Source organism: Acanthochromis polyacanthus, chromosome 19 (genome assembly GCF_021347895.1).
Source record: "Acanthochromis polyacanthus isolate Apoly-LR-REF ecotype Palm Island chromosome 19, KAUST_Apoly_ChrSc, whole genome shotgun sequence".
Classification (NCBI taxonomy): Eukaryota; Metazoa; Chordata; class Actinopteri; family Pomacentridae; genus Acanthochromis; species Acanthochromis polyacanthus.
The window spans coordinates 25,397,889-25,424,165 of record NC_067131.1 but is presented as its reverse complement, the minus strand read 5'-3'; the positions used below and the strand labels follow the sequence as shown (position 1 = coordinate 25,424,165).

The window sequence follows — 26,277 nt, the reverse complement described above, 5'->3', positions numbered from 1 at the left end:
AGTCTCAACTGCTGCCTGCACAGTCTCTTCAATCTGAGCCTATGAAGCTTGGAACCTTTGCAGAATTGTCAGAGTTTCACTTTCTGTTCTTCCTCACTCCTTCTTGCTTGCTCACTAAGACTTACAGCTGTGCAAACTTTTTACATTTCTTAATGATGGACTAAAATGGAGTAAAAGGGATGTTTGGTGCTTCACCAGCGATGTTTTAGGTCTGTCCAATTTAGGATAAGAAAACATGGAATTTTTGATAGTTAGAGACCTGTTTTTGCTCGAAGACTAATGTTATATTTTCCGTGGTCATGAATACGCAAGGGTCAGCAAGGCGTATGTGACACTTATATATTATAATTATTATATAATTATATTGTCATCTTCCCAAGTTCATCAGCATCCATGTCCAGTCCTCTGTGCATGTCCGCACATGACCATACTACAAGAGCCGTAGTGTGCATGTTTCAAGTAGTGTAAAAAGCAGTACAATAATCACAACTACGTGCTCATGGGCATCTGCACCAAAATATAATCAAGGCTCGCACTTCTGTGAGACCTGAATCCTGGAGTTTCCCAACCTGAACCATGTGACCCTTTCCACTGTATTTTACAGTATCTAAACTGGGATGGATGGGAAACACATCATTAAAAAGCCAACTGCTAGACAGGAATCATATTTATTAATGTGTCCAAAATATGCTCTCTATTATTTGTTGTAACTGAGATGAAACATCTGTAAGATGAATCATGAGTGACAGTCCAACAGGTGCCCACCCCTCCCCCCTGTAAGTGCCTGGATCTTACTTTGGCAGTGCCAAAATTTACCCCCCAACTTGTCTTCAATGCAGGTGGAACACAATGGAGACAAAAGTAAACCCTGAGTCTATGAGTACAAATCTCAAAGTTAGATTAGAATAGTAGCTGAAATGGTCCATGTTAATTGTAGCATGTTAACATGCAGGTAGACTAATCCCCCATTACTCTTGCTTAGCAAACATTCATCCCCACAGTGCTGTGTCAGTGCTTCATTATGTGATTATAATTTTGCTTTGCTGAAAAACCACTCTGTCTTCTTTGTTTTACTTTAAACCATTTGTCTTGGGTGGTGCTAAGCCCAGTGGTGCTAGTGACAGTAAGAAGGTCAGTACTGTCTTCAAGATGGCAAAAATAATTGCCTGAAGGAATCAAACAGGATTCTGTTACTCATGGTGTTTTGGGGTAATTGTTCAGGGAATCACCAAAGTCATTTGTATGCATCATCTCGGTGTCATGTTCTAAATTTTGCAAAGTTAAAATCTCTGACCCTCTCGTGGTGGTACAGGAAAAAAAAATTCTCCTCATTTTCAATGTGGTAGGGGACTGACCAACCAACAGACAGATTGGAATGCCATTAATATAGTCTACTTTAAGAAATCTAAAGGGGCCTGAGTATTTTTTACAGGCACTGCGTGTAGTGTGATGAATGCGAACTGAATAGAGAAAATGTCGAAAAGAGAAAAGAATTGACTTCCCTGTAAGATCCAGTCATGATGAAAAATTAAAATGCCTACATGGTGCCTTAAACCTCTTCCCCAGTTACTCCACCCTACCCCCACTTAGCACCCTCCAGTCTGATCTGGCAGGCCATGGAATTAATCACAATTGCTGTGATCAGTGCAGCTGATGTGACCAGTGGCACTTTTCTGAAATGTTAATAAAGCCATATTGAATGGTGCACTATTCTCGGCAGGAAGTCAGTAGCCTGTGGCTACTCACTAAATCTCAATGACTTTATTAACTCATTACCATGAGTCACGGCACACAGTGCCAACAGCAATTAAAACATAACCAAAAAAAATGGTGTCCTTGGGGTGCTGTTCTGCTTGCCAGACTGCTACGCTTTACCAGATTTAGCAGGATGATTGACATATCAATAGGTGCCTCGGTGGATTAAATGGCCCCAGTCAATATTCAGATTTGTCTCACTCACACCTCGCGCCTGGAGCAAATTGTACGCATCTTGTCATTGCTGTCGGTTTTTGTGCTTCAGGCTGCTGTTGAAGCATTATACACTCTCTGTTACATCCAGCAATATGACACGCCATTGAAGGTTTTATTTGAATTTTTAATGGTGAAGAGAAATCAACTCTTTAATTTATGGTAGCTGAAAAAATATCAAAAGCCAAGCAGGTTTTAATAAAATCCTAGAGGGCATGGAAGGTCACTAGGATTTTCGTCCCAGTACAGAAAAGACTGGTTAATATTCATCCAAACCTTTTGTCATTTTATTCCTCATTCAACCAGGAAGCCAGAGGAGACAGAAAAATCGCAACTTTCAAGGAATATGTCAAGGCTTTAATTCAGCTCCCTCCTCTGTCTTTTGTGGAAACACATTTCTATTCATGAAGCCAATCCTCCGTAGTCATGACACTGCATACTTATGTTTCCTTTGTAAACTCCAGCAAAATGGTAATTAAATTGCAACAGTGGGCTTCTGTCCCCTATGCAGACTTAAAGAAGCCTTTATCTTAGCAAATGACTGACAGTAGATTATGAAAAACCTAGCATTTCTTTTTTTCCCTCTGCGTGAAGGCAGTCCACCCACACCTTCTGCTTTTATGTGCACTATTGTTATGGTTCCATTGTTAATGAGTTTAGAATTAACTGGCTGTAATGAGTGGAGACTGGAGCCCCTGCTTAGCCTGATTGTGCTGCTGAATAGGGGAGCTGCAGGAGTAATGTATGGACGGAGGTGCACAGTGTGTGCAGGTACCTGTGTCTGCCACTCGCTAGGTTAAAAATACAAGCACTGCCAGAATTGCAGAGGGGCGTTTTTGGGACGATCACGCTTCGATGTTTCATGCTGTGGCTATTCATCTACTGTTGGTTTTATTAGGATTTCTGATATAAGGCTGCTAAAGCTGTGGCCTCAGTCAAGTGGGGGCATTAGACACTGTCCCATGTAATCCATTACACTCTGAATTAGTGCTACAAGCCTATTCAGAGCATTGAAACATTGTAGAAGTGGATACATTCAATAAAGAACAGAACAATATTTTCTTTGTGTCATGTTGGTTAGAAATCTTAATTGCAAGAAGAGGTGATTACAGACCACATCTACATATCTGCATGCAGAATTTTTTTTTTTCACATGCCACCACAGTAGTTTTTGCACAATTTAGTAGTTCCCACTTTTCTGTTCCTCTTGTCAGACAACAGAACATTATATCATAGTTGATGTTGGTTTTGAAATACCACCTAGGTATTTCTTCCCATAGACTTCAGTCATGTTACTGCTTTAAGATGACAAAGCCATTTGGGAAGACTAAGAGTACTTTGAAGTGTAGTAAGGGCATCTACTCTCATGAATTTGAGCTGACATGATCAGCACTCCAGACAGTTCTTCCCAGTGGTCACTTGTATTACTGCAGCAAAGAAATCCCTTGTGTCACATTTTCCCCACAGACCATGACTATGAAAGAGACAGAACACTTCTGGCTACAGACAAGGTCGGTTTTATTCTCTCTGTGATGAATTTTTAATGTATAGAAATTTCAAATTTATACAACCTCGTAACAGTCTAGAAAAGTTTGCTTTATTTTTGTGACGTCAACACAATGTAAAGTCTATGGGCCCGGCAGGAATTGTGGGCGGGGCCTGCAGAATTGGGGGATATGCACAAGGTGGAAGCGCTTGCATCTCTAAGTCCAGTATCCAATTCTCCTTAATGCACGTATGGTTTCCACACAGAAAGCATTTCAGGAGCAGAACAGATGCACACCTATTGTAACCCTTAGAGCCCTCAGACACGTTTTCTATCCAAACCCACATCTCTTCTTCTCAGTTGAATTGCTATGGAGGCATTTGTTGAATGAACTGTGAATGAATTGTGTATATGAAATGAAGTGGAGAGTCTAGACTGTTCTTTAAAAAAAGTCATTAAAAGGACTACATACAAGATCTATGTTTAGAATAGGAGCTTTAAAGTAAAGATCATGATATATTCCTGAAAATGTCCTGGGGCTCATATGGCTAATTGACCCAAGTTTAACTTGTGTTTAACTCCTTTTAGCGCAGCTCAAAGCATATTTTTACATTTTTCTATTTTCTTGTAATTGATGCATCTAACTACACTGATAGTGCAGGTGAGCTGCTGCTCTGCTAATGTGCCGCATGTGCTACATCTTCTGTGCAGACATGGCTTTAATCTTAAGAAAAAACGTGCCTTTATATTTATCCAGCAGTGGTGGGGTTTGTGTAGTGGACTGTTTGATGTGCTCTTATAGTTATTTCCATATTTGATGTGAGAGCTGATATCAGTTTCGCCTCCATATGTTCAAAGAAGAGACAGAAAGGAGCATGCTAGCTCATGTGGGTTTTATCTGCTAAAAGGGCAGAAGACAACTAAATCAGCTTTTGGACAGAAAATGCGCCTTCCAGTTATTCCTAAGTTATCTGGTTTCCATTGTGTCCAGCTATCTGTTGCTTCGTCAACATTCAAGAATAACCTGGGTTGTGTTCTAAGCTGGAGGGTATATGAAAATGGGAGGGCTGGTTCTTGGTACATGAATAGTCTTGCATGGGCAGACCTATTTTCCAGGAGTGTGACAGTGCTTGAGAATGGTCTGACTGCACATCTTAGGTGGTGCTAAACTCAGGAGGCAGCAATGGTGCCTGTGCAACAGAGTGAAAAACTGTGGAACTGTTTTGGTGGACCATTTGGATAGAGGGAGGGAAAACTGACATTATAATGACTAAATTAAAAAAAACAAAACAAGCAGGGTTACTTTACTGTATGATCAAAATCTTTAAGAAAGCTTGTCATTTTCAGTGTGGTAGGTTGCTGCCTGGAGGTCGATGTTGTTGCCATAGAAAGGGGGATTTTAAAAATGGTAACGTGCAGATAGAGTTTACAAAGGGAGTAGAAAACTGTGTGAAAGGGTAATAGACTTATTACTGACGTCTACATCTGTTGGAACTGACTAGTACATGACGTACCAAACTCACAGTCTCCAAGCCAATTTATCATTGTCTGTCCTCATGTGTGTTTGTTGTCTGCCAAATAAAGAACATATGGCAGGTGGGTGCAGTGGCTTTAGAATTGTTTGAAGGCAACATTGATGTTTTATCCAGGGGTGTTCTGCTCGGACTGCATCACTGGGAAATACCTCAGCACTGAAGCAATGGTCACTCTCATCCATTTACAACATCCATCACAAATCAGACTGATAACTGCACACCAGTCTTTAAGAAGAAATACTGTAGTAGTCTGGCTGGATTTTGGAGGCTTCGTCTGTCTCTTCTTCAGTCTCTGTTTCTTCTCTCCCCCTCTGTCCTGCAGCATAATAGTCTAAAATGAGCTTGTGGACAGGAGATGAGATATGATTCTTGGAATTAAAACAACATTTTCTACTTTGATCATCCAGCAGTGTGTGAAGCACTGAAATAAGACTCTCTCCTTCTTTATCGAATCTTTGCTCTCACTCTCCCTCTCTTAATCTTTCCTTTACCCGCTTTCCCTGCTCTATCTGAGCTTGGGGGATTGCTGTATGAGATGGAGAGTTAATGAAGAAAGCTTTTTTTTTCCTCCATTGCAAGAAGACTGGTAAACTCTGGCAACTTTGTTCTCTGCTTTTGTTAATCGCGTCACGATCGGCTGTCATGCTTTGCAATCCCAACCCATGAACCAGTTAAGCATGAATATTTAACATTGTTATTTTCAAGCTCCTGAGAATACGTCTTAAACAATTGCATAAGCTGCTATGCGCAAGAATCAGAAGTAATTTTTTGCTTCTGAAGTTGGCGAAATAGCTTTCAGCCAACTTTCTCCATGAAACAATCCCAGTGACATCATCCCCCTGTATTCCTTTCTACTACAGACCGTCTTATTTTACAACATTTAGAGGCACAACAGCAGTCTCACGCCTTGTCTTCATGAACTGCAAGTGAAATGCAACATTGTCAGAAAGCCATTTAAGATGCTATCATCTAATATAGAGGCTCACGTGGGCTGGTGCTGGCACTGTGGTTATGTAAGCAGCTTTCTCAGGGACTGATAGCAATCCAACACACCCAGCAGGGGGGCAGTGGTGTGTGTGTGTGTGTGTGTGTGTGTGTGTGTGTGTGTGTGTGTGTGTGTGTGTGTGTGTGTGTGTGTGGGTGTGAGTGTTGGGTGAGGGGTGGGGGGTGAAACAATTCACACATTCAGTGAGGTACATAATATTGCACCTAGTGTTTTGCCACAGGTACAGAGAAATTCACTCGTTCGTGCCAATTCATTTGTTAATATGCTAATGCAGCGTGATTAACGAATCATGAAACCAAGTGGGTCTTCGCTCAGTGAGGTGTTGATTGAAAGAAATCAGCAACCGGGGTGGCAGATGAGAAAGAAAGACAAATTTTGGAAATCAAAACTTGAACTCTGTATTGTAATCTACTGCTGTCTTCCATACTGGCCATGAAGCATTAGGTAGGTGCAAGCTGGAGGGAACATTTCCAGGAACAGCTCTGTGATTGGTCCTTTAGGCTTTTCTCTTTCATGGCAGTGTAGGATCCCCCAGCTTTGACCTCGATCTTAACTCAACATGCACAGAAACAATAAATAGTTGTTGGACAATACTTTGAGTCCTATGAGCACGTAGGAATTATTCAATTTGCTGTTAGCCTCTGTGGTCAATTTGATGTGATTGATTTGTTGATCATGATGGTACTCAACAACTTGTTTTGTTGTCCTTTCTGAATTTAACCAATCAGCTCTGATTCCTGCACTGCGGTTTTTGATTGGCACTCAGAAATGGTAACCCCAGAGTAAGTACAGTCTTCTACCTTGAAAATGGACCTGAAACAGTTTTTGCAGGGACATTTTCAGCAGTTGAAGGACGTATACAGGTTTAAGCTGCCCTAAAATGGCCCACAAGTTCCTGCAGGGAAAAAAGAAACAATAATCTCCATATAATGACTACATCCACCGTTGTTTGACTGAAGCATAGCAGAAGCTAACATGTAGCTTCAGCAGCAAAGGTTAGTCAGAAGTGTCTGTTTGTTCTAATATTACCCTTGACACTTCCTTACCAAGCTACGTGGTACATGGTTTTTAGACAAAGCACTGGCAATAAACTACTTTGCTAACTGTATCACTGAAACCAATATCAGTTCTGACTTGCTGACTTGGTTGTTTTTTAAAGTCATGTTTGAGGTGGTTTGGGATGTACTGAAACTGCAAAAATTTCAAAACTCACAATCAACAGCTGGAAATGGATTTGAGTCAACGTTATTTTGTGGCTAAGCTTTATATGTAATGTTGTCAAAAGGTAATACAAACTAAATGACAACTACGTTATAAGAGAGAGAGAGCCATTGGTGATGGGCTTGAAATCTGATGTCGCCGCTCATTTGCACATACGAAAACCCTGATGACTGGACATGTCATAATTATAAAGGGCTCCTTCACAGTTTTTTTCACAGTGGACTGAAAATTATTCCCAAAATTGTACGTTGCTTATAATGCTGTGCATTATTACTATAGGAATTTGCACAGTTGAATGTATTAATAAATAAATAAATATTTTATTATCAATTGCAGCACTCGCAACACTTGATGGAGTGTAACAGTAGGGGGAATAACATGCTGCAGAGCTTAAACTGAAGTGTTTTCTGTCCTGCTGTGCTGGTGTTGATTACAGGAAATCTGAGAGTTTGGAGATCACTGCCCACCACAAAATCAAGGGTATAATTCTTCTTCTGTTTTCAGTTGGAACATGTATGGCTGAATTACTCCAGTATTACAGTTTTGTGCTCCAGCAGCTATGACCAGGAAAGGAGACACACGTGGGGATCTCATAGATCTGCACATTCTGGAGAAAGCAACAGTGCAGAGTTACATCTAAGTTATTTTATGTTAATTCAAACATTGCCTTTTAATCCTTTTCAAATTAGTTTGATCAGGTAAAAACATTGGCATCAACTGTAAACCTAGCATCTTGTCAACATTTGAATTCAGACACATTTAGTAAGTGGACACTACTTCCTGGCGTTAAACACTGACATAGGGCACAAATTGTGAGGCTAGGATGTAAACCAGTAGAAATCATGGCCCAAACTACCAAAGCATTTTAATAAACCAGACAAATCTTAAAGTATCTTTACATTATTACAGATTTCTGCCATTTGAGATTGTTTAGCAGTACGGATGAAAAACAGCGTAGAACCTAACAGCTGTTTGCATATTGCACTAAAAGCTCAAAGCTAAAACATTACAATCATTTAAGAGAAGATTAAGTCTCGCAGTCCTAAAAAACATTTAGCTTCATTGCAACATGCATCTAAATCTGGCAGCAGCCCCTGGAGCCAGTAATTCTATCATATAGCCACAGTGTTGGTAAATTGCCTATTACTGTCAACAAAACCAACAGCACTGATTGCTAGCTGGTGTATTCTCCTCAATAATGATCAGTGGGATCAAAACTGCACTTAGTTTTCTCCAAAAAAATTTCTTTTGGCTAAATTTGGCTGCAGAAGACTCATAAAACTCCTCTATCCTTGGGTTTGTGAAAACGTGACATGCTTGTGGCTGACATTTGAGCAGGCGGACTCCACAGCATTGATTTCAGGAGATGGCCCTGCTGATATGTCAAGGCCTGCCGGGGTACGGGTGACTGGAAATGCAGCGGAGCCCTTGTTGAACAAGTTACCTTGGGCTGAAAATCTGAGCAAACATTGTTTAGTGCTGATGGTGGGCATGCTGGCAAGTAGATTTGCCCTGGGAAGGAGGTCTCCTCCGTGCATCCACATCTCTGCAGCCTTTGTCTTTTCTTTGAGTGGTGCTGCAGCAGAAAGTCAGGAATTTCTGCCTGTTCCAGTCAGTTCCAGCCAACATCCCTCCTGCTGAATAAATGCAGTTGTAGCAGCCAACTGTAAAAACACAATCCTATTCCAATTAAGGAGCATAACCACTGCTGCTGAGCTGCCAACCTCACTCGTAATATTTGTAACGTAGCTTTAAAAGCCTCATTTTTTAAATATAAATTCCACCCCTCCACTGACAGTCAGCTTTAAACCTTTTGATTTATCTCCTCTCCCTGCATTGCCAGAACATTTCACGTCAAAATAACTGACTGCTGGTGGCAACAATTACAAATAAGATGACTGTATTTGCTTGTGCAACGCTGAGTTTACGTTGACTGAAACACAACACAGATCATAAACTACGCTGCAAAATATTGGGTCAGGAGAACTGTAAGTAATGCTTGGGCATCAAGGTTTCTTGTCACACTTTGCTTCTCAACAACCATGCGAACACTCAGACCGTGGATGGATCAGGTTGGTCTTATGCAGCTCTTTGTGTAGGGTCACAAAGAGATGAATTGCCTGCATTACCTTAAACAGAGCAAAAGAAATATACTCTGCAGGTAGTAAAGCTGAAGGTTTACTGCAGCTACAGATTTTCCCAGGCTTTTAATCATGTATAGAGTTCACTCTAATATGTCCCACACGACATCTGCACCGTCCTCATTATCGGCCCTTATCAGGCGGAAGACATCCGGTACAAGCCAAACAAAGGATGCAGGAGATGACAGACAGTGTCCTCTTGGGGAAACACTCCAAAACCATTAATATGTCAGCCTTACATTACATGTGTAATTGATTTATCAATGTACCGATTGGCTGGAATAATGCTCAAGGTCAGCTTGTAGGAATCTCCAGTAACTTTCATCATGGTGCAGTGAGAGGTTAATGTTAGACGTCCCTCCTGCTCCTCTGTGGTGCAAGGAGAAAAGATTTCACTGACTCATGAGGTCTGAACCTCAGGAGGTTATCATACACTTGTGATCAACACCAACAAAGCTCCAGGCTTAATATTCAAATGAAAACATTAAGTCAGAGTGCATGACAAAACGATTAAAATGGAAGAAATGAGTCAGCCTTTGTTTTTTTTTTTTTGTTTTTTTTTTTACCAAAATCATCCTATCCTATTCTAATATTTGTCATTTTAATACATTATCTCTTCATTAAGCATTTCTGACAGATGCTTGTTCTAATTAGCTAGTTTATTTCTCGTTTTTACGAAGATACAAGCTCATTATTTATGTTCGCTGCGGGCTGTTGTAAGCTGCTGTGTGTTGTTTACTGGCAGCTTGTAGTAAAGTGAGGATTGCATCTAACCATTGCCATTTTGTTCACTGTGGGCTCATTTTTCAATGCAATAAAAAGTCCTGCACCTCTATGGAAACACCAAACAATGGCTAGATGTAGCGAGAACTGTAAAATGTCTTTGTTGTAGTATTACACAGTTAAAATGTCAAAAATCCAAAAAATTAAAGGCATTAGAGGAGATTTAATTTCTTACGACTTTGAACGTAGCATGCGCATGCGCACATACAACCTCTCCCTCACCCCCCTCTAACCTCCCCCCTCTTAACATTTACGGAGAAACGCCCCCCTCCAGAAACTTGCGTAGCACTCGTGAAGTTGTCTTTTACGGCTGGGTCCCCCTGGATCTTTATCTGCCATTATGTAAAAAAAGATGAGCAAAGCAAGTCGCCAGCTACCGACGAAGCTATACCAAAGCAACACATACAGAAAACACATAGTCCAAGGTGTACGTAATCTACGTAACGAGGCCTGAGCCGGAAGATTTTTGATTGACAGGAAAGGGAGCAAACCAAACGCCTCGGTCCGAGCGCATTGATTGGCTGATGTTTTTCAGGTCCTGCCATGTCCACAGTTATTTTTTTAAAATTTTTTATTCTTTTAGACACCATACATACAAGTCCGCTAAAGGTCAGTACATTCATTTTATGTGAATCAGACAAATTAAACAAAAAAAAAAATCCTCCATAATGCCTTTAATTTTTACTTTATTTTATGGGAAAAAAATGCAAGCAATGTGCAGAACATTTCTGCAACTGTCCATAGGTGTTACCAATAAAAAAATGGAGCTCCACACGGATATTGCACTCTTTCAATTTTTAGTTTCTTCCTTTCTGCTCAGCCAAAAAGTCCCTGAATTTTTATCACCTGACTGTTGGTTGCAGCTGAGTCAGTCAGGAATTTGTTGTGTTTTTGCGTAATCTGATGTGAACAGGGGCTGCACAGTGGCTTGGTGGTTTGCACTTTTGTCTTGGAGCTAGAATATCACGTTCACGTCCCGGCCTTCCCGGGATCTTTCTGCATGGAGTTTGCATGTTCTAGCTGTAGATGCATGACTTTTCTCCAGGTACTCCGGCTTCCTCCCACAGTCCAATTACATGCTCTAAAGCAGGGGTCGGCAAGTAGATGTGGCTTCGGGCCAAAATGTTTGTAAACAATCGAACAGCGGGCCAACCTGCGGCGGGGTGCGCTCCGATTCCGCGAGCGGGGGGGGGCTGGCGATACTGCGAGCAGCGGAGCTTCTACAGCTGATCGCCGCTGCTTGGGACACACGTCTCAATTCTGATCACAGATGTATTAAAAATGACTCCCGAGACACACACGTGTTTTGCACACACTGTTGAAATCTGGCTGGTACAACCGTGTCCGACCAGTAGTGCAAACGCGGAAATGCCCGGCAGCAGCCGACCACGCGAGTTTCATGTTGCAGTGACGGACTGGCTTGGCTCCATGCCAAATCAAATTTTCAAAATCATCTGGCGGGCCAGATATTATTCCTGACAGGCCAGTTTTGGCCCGCGGGGCGCCAGTTGCCGACCACTGCTCTAAAGTATTCGTAGGTATGAATGCAAGTGTGATTGTTTGTCTGTATATGTAGCCTTGCGATAGACTGATGACCTGTCCATGGTGTCCCCTGCCTTCGCCCCAAGTTGGCTTGGAAAGGCTCCAGCCCCCCGCAACCCTACTGAGGATTAAGCAGTGTATAAATAATGGATGGATGGATGATGTGAACAGATTATTTTTGGTGATTTTTTTTAAAAGAGACATACAATGAACGAGAAACAATTTTAAGCTTGGAGTAAGATAACTTTCCAGATTGAACAGTGCATCACCGTAGTAGTTCAAGGGCCATTGAAAAGTTGAAAATGCAACTATTTTTGTGTTTTTGCATATTCTCACGTTGATAGATGCTGTAATTTTGGTGATTTTTCAAAAGACAACATGCTTTTCAAGCCTGTCAGTGGGTACTGGGGTTCCTAACAGCCATAATAACGATATTAATAACAATAAAAATAATAGCAATAAGTAGAAAAATACTCTTCCAAGGTTGTTCATTCCCCCATATGGCATTGTCAGAAATGCAACATTTTTTTTTAAATACAGCATTTGTTTATTATTTATTGATGATCAGAAATCCTGACAACAAATACTGAATCTGTGGGTGGCGGGAATTGATGGGATTTGGAAGCACCACCACAATTTAATCAATTGTTCCTTGCAACATGTCTCACGGATAAGTCCCGATAAGTCCGCAGCGGTCAATTTGTAGTAGGATCACAATCATGTGATCGTCAGCGATCATTAGCGTGTTCAACGTGAGTGTTTGCTTGTTGTCATAGTTACATAGTTGCTGTGCCTCTATCTTGCAATGATAAAGGCACTTTAACAAATCCGTGGATCCAGACTATAGGCCACATCACTGCCAAAACCTAATCAGTTGGTCTTTGTGTCATCTCTGACCTTCTCTGAAAATTTCATCCAAATACTTTTGAGTAATGTTGCTGACAGACAGACAAATGGATCGTCACATAACTCCACGTTCCTTGGTGGAGTAATAATACATCAAAATATGCTAATAATATATACTCACTTGCAAATAAAACATATGATAGTATGTTTATGATAGTTTGCATAAATATATGTACTTATATGAAATTAAAAAGGATCAGATCATATTGCACATTATAGTTACTTTAAATTATGAGTGTTTGCATTTTGTGAAACATCAACATCATTGTCCACAAGTGGCAATTACCAACCGGTAAATGTTGGTGTAACTGTTGGAAACAGTATTCATTTTAAGCTACTGGCCATAACAGACCATGACCACCACACTAATAATAATACTACTAATAATAATGGATTAGATTTATATAGCGCTTTTATGGCCACTCAAAGCGCTTCACAATGGACCCATTATTCATTCACTCACACATTCTCACTTATTCTTGCTTATTAGATTTATCTGGCCTACAACTCTTTCAAAAGGTGCATAGTGTTGCTTTAATGTTTATGTGTAATAAACGGTTCAGTTTGAGTTCTATTGAGAGGAAACCTGCATTAAGAGAGGGATGCAGGAAGAAGGCAGTGTGCATCACAGTAGATGGAATACAGTAGTTCACAGTGCGTGCCCTCACTCTGCTGGGTGGGTGTACTTTAGCATTTTAGTACAGAGATACTGTTTGCATACTTATCTCACAGGGGATTTCATGTAAGCTGCTATCAGTGCTCTTATGTAGAAAAATCTGCAATTCATGCCCATCAGTGTATCTACAGCGCAACTGCACTCCCACCTCTTATCATGAATGCACTCTGCTCTATAAAGGTTCATTGGGTCAGTGGGTTTAAGGTCAGAGCTGTTATGCAGACGTAGAGTCGGGGAACACATCTCTGTAGCTGTGTGTTTCTGCGTGGGAGGCAGCAGTGATGAGAATCTGATGGTGAATCGATAGTGATGGATCAAAGTGGCGCATGGCTGGAGCCCTGCCATGTCAGGGTACGGGAACAACAGCGACTTTTACACCTCCTCCCTTCACCTCATTATCCTCTTATCCTCTCCTCCTTCCCCAAATCTGTCTTTTCATATTGAAATTCCATCCCTACTCTGTCTTCACCCTGTGCTTACCAGTATTTTATATTTGTGCATGTCTGAATGTGTGTGCGTGTGTGTACATAAGAAATGGAGAGGTGACTTGATGCTTTGTGTCGTGGTGTCAGGTGGCATCAGCCAGTAGTTGATGGGAAGATAAAATGTAACACAATCGATATGCCAGCACTAAACCTGTTCTCATTTCCAGCGGCCTCCTGCAATACGTGTGTCCACAAATCTGTTGCTGTCACATGTGAACACCGTTTGATGTTTTTCTAGAAATAAGGCACTGTGCTGTTTTATTGTCTAATGCTGGGGTGCATAAAATAATACTCATTTTCACAAAAATTGACAATTTCACTTATAAACAAGACTGATGCTGTGAATTGAACCATATCCCTGCTTTGTAATGCAAAAACTGTAACTGCTGCTTGTTCAGTGTGATTGCATTTTCTGTTATATTACAAGTAGCCCCCTCTAACAAATAACCACTTGGTTGTGTTTTCTAGGAGAAAAACATTGGCCGGTCCGCTCCCAGAGTCACCATGGTAGGGATGGCTGTTTTCTGTTCAAGGGTCGAAGTTGCCTCTAACCACTTCGTCATGATTTCTGTATTTGTTTTATGAGCCTGTTAATGAATAATAACAGTAATGAGAAGTAAGACCAAGTTCCTGATCAGTGTTTGGAGGCAGCTTATACCTGATGTGTTAATCGTGCAGTGCCTTCCTGTTGACCTCTTTATTTCTATTTACCTAACCTGTGTATTCTTCCCTTGACATTTAGATCTCCTGTGTGTGTATGTGTGATGAGCACATGTGTGCAGTCTGGTGTGTGGTTGTATGGGTGTAACGGTACATGGAATTGGTTTGGTAAAAATCCTGATTCAATAGGACATTTTTGGAGCATATTACATAATTAACCATAAGGGTTAGACGTACTGGAACATCTGCTATGTCACTTTCTTGTCAACAAGACTGATACCACACTTGTTAAGTACGAGCCTAGTTTAGCCTAAACCCTGACAACATGAGGAAACATCTAGCCTGGCAATGCTCAAGGTTCAATAAAGCATCAACCAATGTGCTAATTCAGCCCGATCTCACGAGGATTCGTGAAACTGTCACGTAAATTTTTGTTTCGGCTTCGTGCGCACCAACACGATTTCGTCATGTTTTTCGTGCCGCTCACCACGAAATGCACACCAATGTATTTTAAACGGCGGACTTTTCGTGCCACTCAGAACGTATTTCAAAAGAATGTGTATATTATATTTTTAAAGTAAAACCGCGGCGAATCCAACGCTATATTTTGCATGACATCGTCCCTAAACATAACCCTAACCATAATCCTAACCATAACCTAACCATAAGCCGGTGGTACACTTACCAATTTGCATAGGAATTTCAAGAATGTCCGGCGGCCGCAAACGCAATCACACAAGCAGTATACGCCGATGGACAGCTTAGATCGTCATGAATCCGCCGGTATAAACCACTTTCAGATGTGATTACCACAGCGAAAAACATTTCGAAAAACATTTCGTGGTGAGCGGCACGAAAAACATGACGAAATCGTGTTGGTGCACACGAAACCGAAACTAAAACTTACGTGACAGTTTCACGAATCCCCGTGAGACCGGGTTGATCATTCAGTAGGTGCACATGGGTCAGTCGGAAGCTCCTCCACCTTCTAGCTCAGTAGTCTGTGATCACCTCATTTAATGGTCCATCCACAATTTAGCTTTTCTAAAGAGGAGGTTGGGGATGGAGGACGCATAGGTCAGTGAACTTTAACTCATGAGACTTGAGTTTGAGTCCCATCTTGGACCATGACTATAGTTCTATTTTTCTGACAGTTAAGTCTTGTTTTGACTTTGACTTTAACTCACTGTTTTAGACTCAGTCTTTGATAAAGTTCAGACACCAAAACTAATTGGTTAGGTTTAAAAAGGTTCTCGGTTTGAAGTTGAAATACACCTTGTAGCTACATTTACCACATGATGCAAATCTCCATTTTCTCCAATTCACATGACTACAAGAAGTCTCATTACTGGGATTTATTACTGTTTATCAATTAGATGAATGGGTGATAACACACCTGCTGTGCCTATTAGGATGTGGAGGTGGTGCCCATAGGATGATAACAGCCATTTACTGGGTCGATAATGTTCAAATCAAGGAAGTTAAGTTAACTATCCCTCTGTAGCCCTGAAGACTAATCTAAAGGTTCAGAACTGTAAGAATTAGTTTATTTTAGTACATTTTATTATGTCTTGTTCCAGAGACATAGTGTCACTCATGTCTCAGTTCCATGGGCAATCCAATCTTTGTCAGTGACGATGAAACTAAACAAAAGTACAAACAGTAGCTGTTTCAACTGCTGCCTCCTTTTTGTCATGATTTGTCCATTCAGGTTCTAACTAGGTACCAACTGTGGTTCTCCTTACACTATGATGAACACTATGTTAGACAGCATTACATTAACTGATAGTAAATTACAGCCAATGTCCTATAACCAGCCAAACACATGTACCGTGACACCCTGCTGTGGTTGTGTTTAAGTCACTGCTGTGGAAATGTGGGCTCACCTACAAGAAAACATTGTAAAGAGGAGATCTCAGCTGCATGACTTCTTTCTTTCTCCTTCCTCCTTCTACTTCATTCTGTGGGTGGAGTTTGGTTCGAATTAATGAAAAAAGAAACCCTAACCAAAGTAGGACATACTGTAAACAAGAAGATTGTGTACCTCCTGATGTTTGTTGCAGCTGGCCCACATTGTATTATTTTTTTATTGTGTTGTGCCTTTAAATCCAACTAGTCTCATTTCCCTCCTCTGTTCTAATTCCTGCCTTTTGAAATGTATGTTTTGAACTGTTTCACTTTTCTGTGTGTCGTCCTCTTTACTGAAATGAGTTCTCTAACCGCTATGGTGTGTGTGCTCTTCGACTCTGTGCGTCTCAGTGGAGAGGAGGGCTGGTCTATAAAGGCATGGATAAAGGCAGTTTTGATGATGTTACTTCTTTTATTTTAAGAAGACATCAGATAAATCTGTGCTTATCCTTGCTTACGATATACGGACCCTCCTCTTCCTCCTCTACCTCTTCCTCGCCCTCCGCCTCCTCTCAAAGGAAGTCTGCTTTTCAACAGCCTGCGAATGGAGTCGGCTGGTATGTTGATCGACTGTTGAGAAGACAAATGGCTTTTAAAAATTTTTTATTGGAATATTCTTCCTGCTATGTGACATGCGATGAAAATCCCTACTGTTACAGTGTTTGATTTTCAGCACAGATTACCTTTCGGTGCCTTGGTTTCACAGAGAGGAAGCAGAATGAAAACCAGATAGGCTCTGTAGAAACATCATGAAGCACTCCTTCAATAAAATGGATCTCTTATTGTCTTTTAACACACAGGGTCACAGTCGTCCACAGTGGGTTCACTGTCCATCACATTTTTAAATGAACTGGATATGAAGTCCATCTCAACCTCTTGTCTTTCTTCATCCCTGCTGAGACTATCATGGCACATTTGTCAAGCAGAAGAGGCAGTGACATGTCAAGTAACTACTTGGCCTTTGGTGTCTTGGGGGCGATTGTGAGTTATGAGATAAAGAGCGATACTTACTGGCAGTGTGGATAGAAACAGCCTGGACTGGGATTTTATTACACTTGGAACAACACAGGAGTCTGCAGCTCTAGTGACTCCTGTTAATGGAGTTATTTTTGAATGCATAATGATATTGGTGTATTTCAGTGCCGCTATTAATTTCAACTGATTCAAAACACATACCAATTAGTTTTCTCTCATTAACAAACATGAGATGTAGATCAACCCAGAAGCACAACTGTATAGCAGTTTACTGTATTTGCACAACTGCAGGTATATAGATGGTCATGGCAGTGATACAAAAACACTTACGCAGAATCGGAGCAATATTTGTGAAATGACATGCCCTCATAAACCAGCAGAAATTGCTGATTGTGCAGCAGTATTCAGAGGAGTTTTAGTTTTTACATCTCTGCACATGTTGATAGTGTTTGTCATAAAACGAGCACAATCCATACATTCCATTTTTATACTAATAATACTAATAATCAATATTATTACATCGACAATGGGTCAAGGATATAATGGGTATAATGTATAAGATGCATCCATGGAGAATTACCAACAATTCTGCAGCTGTGCAGAACACTACATGTACAGCAGACAACTGTAGATTCTGATTAGTGGACCTCATGGGACAATGCTATAAAAGCCAGATAACCAGAGTTTAAAATAAATAAATTAATTAAATAGAATAAAGAGAGAGAGAGAGAGAGAGAGAGAGAGAGAGAGAGAGAGAGAGAGAGAGTGTACTGGAGTTCTGTATGATGAGGTCATTAAGCTAATGTTCTTTTTAAGTGCATTTCCATTCACTTGTCTTTATTCATGTTTTCAATTTGCAAGTTAAAAAGAGTACAATGGAATCGTTAAAGCTGGCTGAAGCTTTATTGTGTATCAATAAAACAATAAAAATAGACTAAACAGATAGAAATTCCATATTTGGTTGAATATTTTGTGCCAGATATCAGCGCACACATTTTCCATATCAACTTTAAAAGGCCACAATATGTCAAATGCTTTGTATGGAGTTCTCGCGCTGCGTAAAGAAAAAGAGCAAAACAGTGTGTGAGTGCAACTTTTTGGATTTGCTGGTAGAGACCTAAAATTTTGCATGTCAGACCATCAGTAACTGAGATGGCTGATAGGACAGCCCACATAGCTCATTATTTTCAGGCTTGTTCCTGTTGGTTTTGCACATCCATCACAGTTCTGTCTGCTAGCACAGAACCTGTGATGAAGCTACAGAAATACAGCAGCTGTGGCTGCAGCTTTAGAATTTGGGCACTTTTGGGATCCATTAAGCTTGTCTTATTTTTCTTCAAACAAAAGTAATGCCATCAGATTAGTTAAAATGAAGCAAACAGTTACAGTTATGTTACAGTATTTTTGTATTACACAGATTTTGTTGGTCAGACATGATCCCAGTTCTATCTTTAAACTCTGTTGTGTTTTACTTGCATAGTTAACACAGTGTTGCTAAAACAGGCTGCACAAAGTCCTGCTTTATATGTGCTGATTAAGTTGAAGTGTTCTTATGGTTTTGAATTTCCAGACTTTTACTGACAGACATAAGTTAAGCATTTGTTAGTTAAAATCATGCTTTTAGCTTAAGTCAGTACTCTGACTCACAGTTAAGAATGAGCAGTGCAGGCTAAAATTAGCAGAGCTAAAAGTGCTATAAATATAACTTATAAGCATTATCACCAGTGCTGCAATTGGGTCAGAGTTAAGCCTCCTTCTCTGCCAGTGAAATCAATGAGGAGGTGGGAGCTACTTCTGTCTAGGGGCCGAAAGCTTTGTCCCCCACTAACCGAGTGAAGTGGGGCTATTATGGCAGTTAACATTTAGCGATTAAATGTGAACACTCTTTGTCAGCTGTTAAATGTCAGGCCCACAGTGGCTTCCCTTTCCTCCGCTCACTGTGCTGTGAGAACAGTGCAGGGATGTGTTGGTAGCACTGATAGCGCTGTCAGCAGTGTCAGTGGGACACAGAGATCTGCATTCATACCTGTCACAAACACTTTGCGCACATACATGTGAATACACACATGCAGTCTGTACTGCCTGAGCCCACCGCCACCACCTCCTTTGGGCCTTTCATAACTCCAGTAACTCCACTTGGCAGTGCTAATGGGATGGCAGGGCTGTTGGTTTTAGAGGGATGTCATGAGGAGAGTGGACCAGAGAGCTGAGGATGGCTCTTCTAATAGATGTGGGGGCGGTGTGGAGTCGAAGGGCACAGAGATGGCTTGTGATCACTGGCCCATGTTGCAGTTTCCCTCTTTTTTCCCTCCCAACACCCTACCATATCCACTTTTTCTTTCTTTTCCTTCTCTTATCTGCTTTATGTCTCACTATATCCTGTGTCCACTGTATTTCTGTCTCTCCAGCCTTTTACTTCCTTGTCCCCTCCCCCCACACTCTCCTCCCTCCTCTTCTGTGTTGTCTGAGAGATCAAGCCTGTAGGGTTTCCATTAAGTTGTGACGGACTGTCTTTCTATTCAGTTTTTTTAAGCCTGTGTCTACCAAGATTTCTCCCATATCCATATTTTCTACCATATCCACTCACTGGCATTTTCAAAACAGAGGTATAGTTTCCTGCTTTAAATACATATTCACATCTGATGCATAAAGCATTTAATTTTTTGATATTACACCTGCAAATATATGTATAAAGCTAAAGTTATACATCATGCCAGTGATTTTAAGTTTTTGTTGGAGGCACAGGTGGAAAAATAAAGACTAAAAACAACATTAAGTGTCTTAAACAGTTACAACAACCTTCCAGTGTTGGCCAAAATAGCCTTTTGTTGGTTTCAAATGGTGTGTCATATAAACATCTCAGGTATTGATCAACCTTTGGTCTCCAAGCCTACTAAAATAGTTAGGCGAATTTCCTCTGTTGGAGGGATAAACAGCTTTATTCAAACAGATATTCTGTCATTTGGTGCTTTAATGATGATGCTGAAACATGTAGCTCCAAAATTTCTCCAAGCCAAGTAAATTGATGTGAGACTACTTTGTATTATGGTTTTTGTAGACTGCCAATATTTTCAAAATTCTCTCTTTCTACAGTGTACAAACTTGGTGGCTGTTTAAGTTAGGGAAACATTGTTATGGCCAATAAACTATAAATAAAGTATGATTAAGGTTTGACTCCATTTACACCTGACGTTACCGTGATACATATCTGGAGTCATTGTCTGGATTGTCTGGATCTGATCATGGGTCCTTGCGGTTTCCCCTGGTAATAATAAATTAGCTAATAAGTTAGTGTAAATTAGTTTGGCAAGACTGGCTGACATAACAAACCAAGTGCATCCACAATCCAGGTAAATAAGTTATGGGCTATATTTCAATTTCCACAGTCAGGCTAAAGTTATAGCTACTATCTGTAGCTTCAGTTTGCTTGAGAAGAAAAAAAAACAAGTCACATTAAATGACCTTTAAAGTTGCTGGTTGGATTTTGGTCTGAGGGTATGGTAACGCTGACAGACTGGTGCACACCTGCTGAGATACAATCACAATGCGAGTCTGATCACCTTGTCTCCGAAGCATTCCAATCTACACCTGCAGTAACATCCCGTTCATTTATCCATACATACATCACAGGCTAAAGGCAGATGTATATTTGGTTGAAGATGGATCAAAAGATTGTGGTTCGAGTTAACTCTGCAACAGAATTGGAACTTCTGACCTCTGCAGTCTGGGTTTCCAAGGTGACACTGCACTGAATGCAGAGTAAACCCTGAGGATACTGAGATAGAATGAAAGAATCTGCATTTCTTATATTTCCGCCTTTATATATTAATGTCTTTCCTTAAATATGGCGCCTGTCAATACGTGCCAGACAGTTTTAAAGAGGTGGCCAGACTCAGACTATTATTCAGGAGGCTTAGAAATAAGGGGTTCTTTTTCTTTTTTTCTGTAGGCTAAATAGTAATTTTTTTAGATCACTTACTTTTATCGTTCCCTTATACATTCATAGGAACTAATGTAACCCTGAACTGCATTAAAGAATATATAAATTGGTGATTCTAACTTATGCTTCTTTTAACTGTTTGATATAACAATTGTTGGACTGCACAGTGGCTTGGTGGTTAGCACTTTCGCTTTGTAGCTAGAAAATCCCTCGTTCGTGTCCTGGCCGTCACGGGATCTTTCTGCATAGAGTTCGCATGTTCTCCCTGTGCATGTGTCCATTTTCTTACAGTTCTACAGGTTCCTCCCACAGTCTAAAAACATGCTGAGGTTAACTGATAATTCTAAATTGTCCGTACATGTCAATGTGAGTGTGATTGCTTGTCTCTATGTATAGCCCTGAAAGACTGGTGATCTATCCAGGGTGTCCCCTACCTTTACCCTAAGTCAGCTGGGGTAGACTCTAGCCCCCTCCCCCTGCCCCCGTGACCCTAATGGGGATTAAGTGGTGTATAGATAATGGATGGATGGATATCACAATTGTAGCTACATTAGTATTAGACTGTAAACCTCTAATAAGCTTCACTATTGGTTAAGTGGTGTGGCAGAGAGGAGCCACACTGTAGTCAGAGGTGGTTGCCGCCCCCTCTTAGCTCTGCCCCTGTGTGGCCCAAAGAGTTTGCTTTTTAGTAGTGCAGGGGTCTGACGTTAAGAGTCTGACCTCTGGAGGTTACACAGTTGTTCAGGCAAAAGGTCTGGTGACCTTGTTTGATTGCCAGCTATTTTCCTTCCCTTTCATTCTCTCACAGTGATGACTGTTTGGCTGGGCTCCACTCCACTCATCTCATCTCATCTCTGAGCATAGCGTCAGTATTCATAGAAATACAAGAGCTTGTGGCCAAAACCACACACAAACCGCATCCACAGAGAGCTGACTGGATGCCATGACGTTGCTGTTCAGCTGCTGGACGGAATGCAAATTCCTAGAAATCAATGTTCTGATGGTTTCCACGATACCTCAGAGTATGTGACTGCAATCGATTCTGCAAATGCTTATTTAACCTTGGCACAGGGTTCAAGGTGTTTTGCGGTCGACTCGGTGTGCCTTCTCTTCCCTCCGCTGTGTGCTGTATGTGGCTGTGATGTTTGCAAGTGTGATGTGAAACAAAATGCCACGCCAAATGTCAGATTGCTGAGTCACTTGCATACCATCTGGTTGCTATTAAGTAAACTCGCCAATGAGGTATTCTCCAGAGATCACTTATTGTATAAGCACAGGGAAAATGAATGTGAGCAATCTTCTTGTGGAGATAACAGAAAAAAAAACGTGTCTAAGACCGGTCTCTGCAGCCCACTGATCACAGATATATGTACGTGGTTGATTCAGCCATTAAATCTGACTGACACCTTCTGACAAGCACACAGCTGCGTCATCGAAATGCTAACAGCCAAACAGCCATTTAGCAATTTAGATAGGGACCCTGTTAACCCAACAATCTGGAGAGCATGCCAATCACAAATAATCAGCCCATCATATGATTAGACAGCAGCACTGGCTTTGAATCAGTTTTAATATGTCAGTTTAAAAAGATGAAGGCAGTAGGTATTGGACAGCGAAGCATGCAGGAGGTCTTAACCTTGACTGTAAGCTCACTTCATCAATGGAAAATAGGTTCCAGGTGCTGCTTCATAGTTACACAGTGATGGAGGTTTTTTTTTTTTGCCATGTCAGCTCCAGGATGTGAGGGTGATGGTGCAGTGGGGTGTTCTGGGCTGATAAGCAGACCCGTCTTCCTGAGAGTTTAGGGGGGCTAACTGTGCTGGGACTCTTAGCTGAATGTGCGTAATTGGTCCCCAGATTAAGGAGGCTCGCTGAACACGGCTGCCCAGCTCCTAATGAGCTACAGTCTTCTGCTTGTTCTCAGTGGGTCGTCCAGCTCGGCCCTTCTATCCGGACCCTTCAGATCGGGCTTTGTGTGGAAATCACCAGATGGAGATGAAGCTTTGAGAAAATCGCATAGTGACCATGTCTGGGTTCTCTAGCTGTACTTCTGAGTGAAAAATGGAGAGCAGTGCTGATTCTCAAGTACATACAACCCTTCAATGATGAGTTCCCTTGTCAGCATGGTCTGGTCTGTTCCAACTCTCTTCTCTTCATGAAGTTTGCCTTTGTGTAGGTGCAGAGAAGCTTTGAGTTGTAGGAGCAGTGACCATCTACATTTTCTAGAAGCATGTTGGGTAGTGTGAAGTAAAAACACACATTAACTATATACTGTATATCTTCATACATGACTGGTGGTGGACTGATGACATATCCAGTCATTAACTAAGTGCAAGCTTGAAAGGAATGGACATATTTTGTACATTCCAATCAGTGTGTTCAGTGATTCTGAGAAAATTACAACACTGTCTACAAAAACACTGCAACCTTATCCAGCTACACTGCGTTCACGTGGTCCTTCCCAAACACAGCTTTTTACAGCTTTGTGAGAAAAGGTTCATATTTATTTGCTACAGTAGTCACTCCTGTCTATTGAAACATAATGAACATTTTTATAGTTCTGTTTTGGTGACTTCAGCTCTTAGTTATGATCACAGAATGAGCCAGTGATGGCTTGAAGCACACGACTGATATTTAACTGAAGCAGCTTTTACTTTTTAGCTACATTTTTTGTGAATTAAATCCAGTGTCTCTATTCCACTTTCTAGAGTCCTGTCTAATCTCATTTATGATTGGTTGCAACTGAATGGGTTTCCCTCAAAAGATAATAAAAAAAATGCAGTTTAGTATATTGGTGTCATTTTACGCAGACAGGGCAGAACATGAGAGTTACAGTGTGGTTTCAGATGGACTGGTGAACTGACTAGACGGCAACTTATCCACTAACTACAGAACAGTATAGGAATTATGCTTAATATGGAGGAGATCCATGTGTGTGTATCATTAACTGGCCACTTCTGATTACATTTTATCACTTCTGAGGAACTTCCCAGACACTAGATGTTTTATTTTACTGCAGTCTGTTAATTTTAATCACATCCATATTACAACACAAGGCAATCTGATGATAAATAATAAGAGCATTTACTGTACTGAATTATCTGAACACAACTAGAGCAGGTTCATAAGGTTCATGGGGCTACAGGCTGCTCCAGTTCTTTATTTTTGATACATTACCACTTAAAATAGATTTATTGCAGTGTTGATACTGCAATAAATGCATTCATCAGATCATGTATCAAAAAACTGTTATGCTTGTGAATTTGGAATAAAACCTTCATCCTAACACTAATTTATCTTTAGCAAGGTATTTCAGGTATATTCATGTACTGTCGTTTCTTTTTTCACAAGGTTGAAAACTAAACTCCACATTTTTTGGTAATAGGATGCGTTAATTACAATTTAATTATCCTTGGTTTGATTTGTGCAAACGCTGCTACCTTGTTATTGCTTTTTATTGTAATTAAAATCCTTGTCAGGAGTGGGATACAAAACATTCTGCACCCTGTCAGTCACACATAGGTCGTTTTTTTTTTTTTTTTTGTTAATCCACCAAGGAATGAGATAGCTATGTAACGACTGGCGTTGGTTTGTCTGTCTGTCTGTCTGTCTGTCTGTAACGGATTTGGATGAAATTTTCAGGTAAGGTAATTTTGTTTGTGGGTACATCTGTATTAAATGGCCACATTCTATGTTGCCATGATTTCTGATCATCAATAGCTAATAAACAAATGCTGCTTTCTAAAAAAAAATAAAAAATAAAAAAAGCTGCGTTTCTGCCATATGGAGGAATGAACAGCCTTAGCAGAGTACTGCGCTGTCAGAGTGCTTTTCTTGTTGTTAATGCTGTTCACGGCTCCATTGAGAAATGTCCACCACAGTGACAGAGTGATCTATTGTACTTGCACTACATTTAATATAGAGGTGAGACTTCACTTTACATCAAGTTTCAAGAAGTTACTAAGATTAGACCTAAACTAATAGTAAGCTAATCTAATTACCCAGCTCACTGTTGCTGGCTGAAATCAGCATAAGCAAACAGGTTTATTACTTACCAGTTTTTTTTGCCTGTCAGCAGAACTCACCTGGATGTCCCAGCATGCAGTTCAGATATGAGGACCATGTGCTTATGAGGATGACATATTCACATTAATGGAAAGTAGTCTGAGAGGGAAAAAGCTGTTTGTATCACACCCTTATGTCCTCTGACTTTCAAGAAAAAAGAACCATCCTGTTAAATTTAGGAGTAATTTAGGTGAATTCATGGAAACAAGGATTTTCCAGAACGTTTTTATGTAGCCAACCATATCAAAATGTATAATCTTGTTGGTTGTGACATCTTAAAATTACTCTTGAAAATAGGAACATTGCAAAGAACTTTAAACTCATGGAAATAGGTGGTGGCTTTAAAAAGCAGACGATTAATTCGTCATGATGCTATTAGTGATTAATAATTAGTGCTAGGACTTTAATTTGGAAAGTTACAGACATGGCGAGCTTTGCCTAACACGTAATGACTTTCACAAAATGAAAATTAGTGCGTATAGGGTTGACATGTAACTCCAATGTGTCACAAAGCGTGTGGCCGCAGGTTAGATTGTCCTTCTTAGACCACAGTTGGTATCTAAACAGATTTAAATTGATATTGCAGTGCTGCTCATTTAATACATTTGAAAGGAGCAGTCTCTCATATCTGTGAATTTACACCCTCAAATAATCTTTTCTGTGAGAGTCAGTGTTAAGCATTGATATGACAAAAGAGAAAGCCAGTGGAGAGACACAGAAGAGACACATCTCATCTATCTCCATAGCTCGAGCAAATATTGAAACCTATGATGTGAGCACGTCGTGCCTCACTCTCCTCCTTTCACTTCTGTGACAGATGTAAATGGATGTTTCAGCAGTTGGCTCTAATGCATTTTTAAACAGGCACAGCAGCAGACAGCAAATGAACGTGTCGCGACAGCAACACTCCTCGACTGGGTCTCCATCTAATGCTGCCTCCTCCTCACATGCAAACACACAAACCCTCGCTCACACACACT

General features: G+C 40.7%; 1 protein-coding gene across 13 annotated transcripts in view; it reads left to right on the top strand.

Moving 5' to 3' along the window:
• Positions 1-26,277, top strand: part of LOC110961117 (protein shisa-6) — a 78,498-nt gene that overhangs the window by 38,167 nt on the left and 14,054 nt on the right. For 7 of the 13 annotated variants that reach the window (XM_022208609.2, XM_051939301.1, XM_022208607.2 and 4 more), the window contains exon 5: positions 14,218-14,256. The exons of the other annotated variants lie outside the window; for them this stretch is intronic. In XM_022208609.2, coding sequence (XP_022064301.1) covers positions 14,218-14,256 — 39 coding nt within the window. The remainder of the gene's footprint in view (positions 1-14,217; positions 14,257-26,277) is intronic. 13 annotated transcript variants of the gene reach the window in all.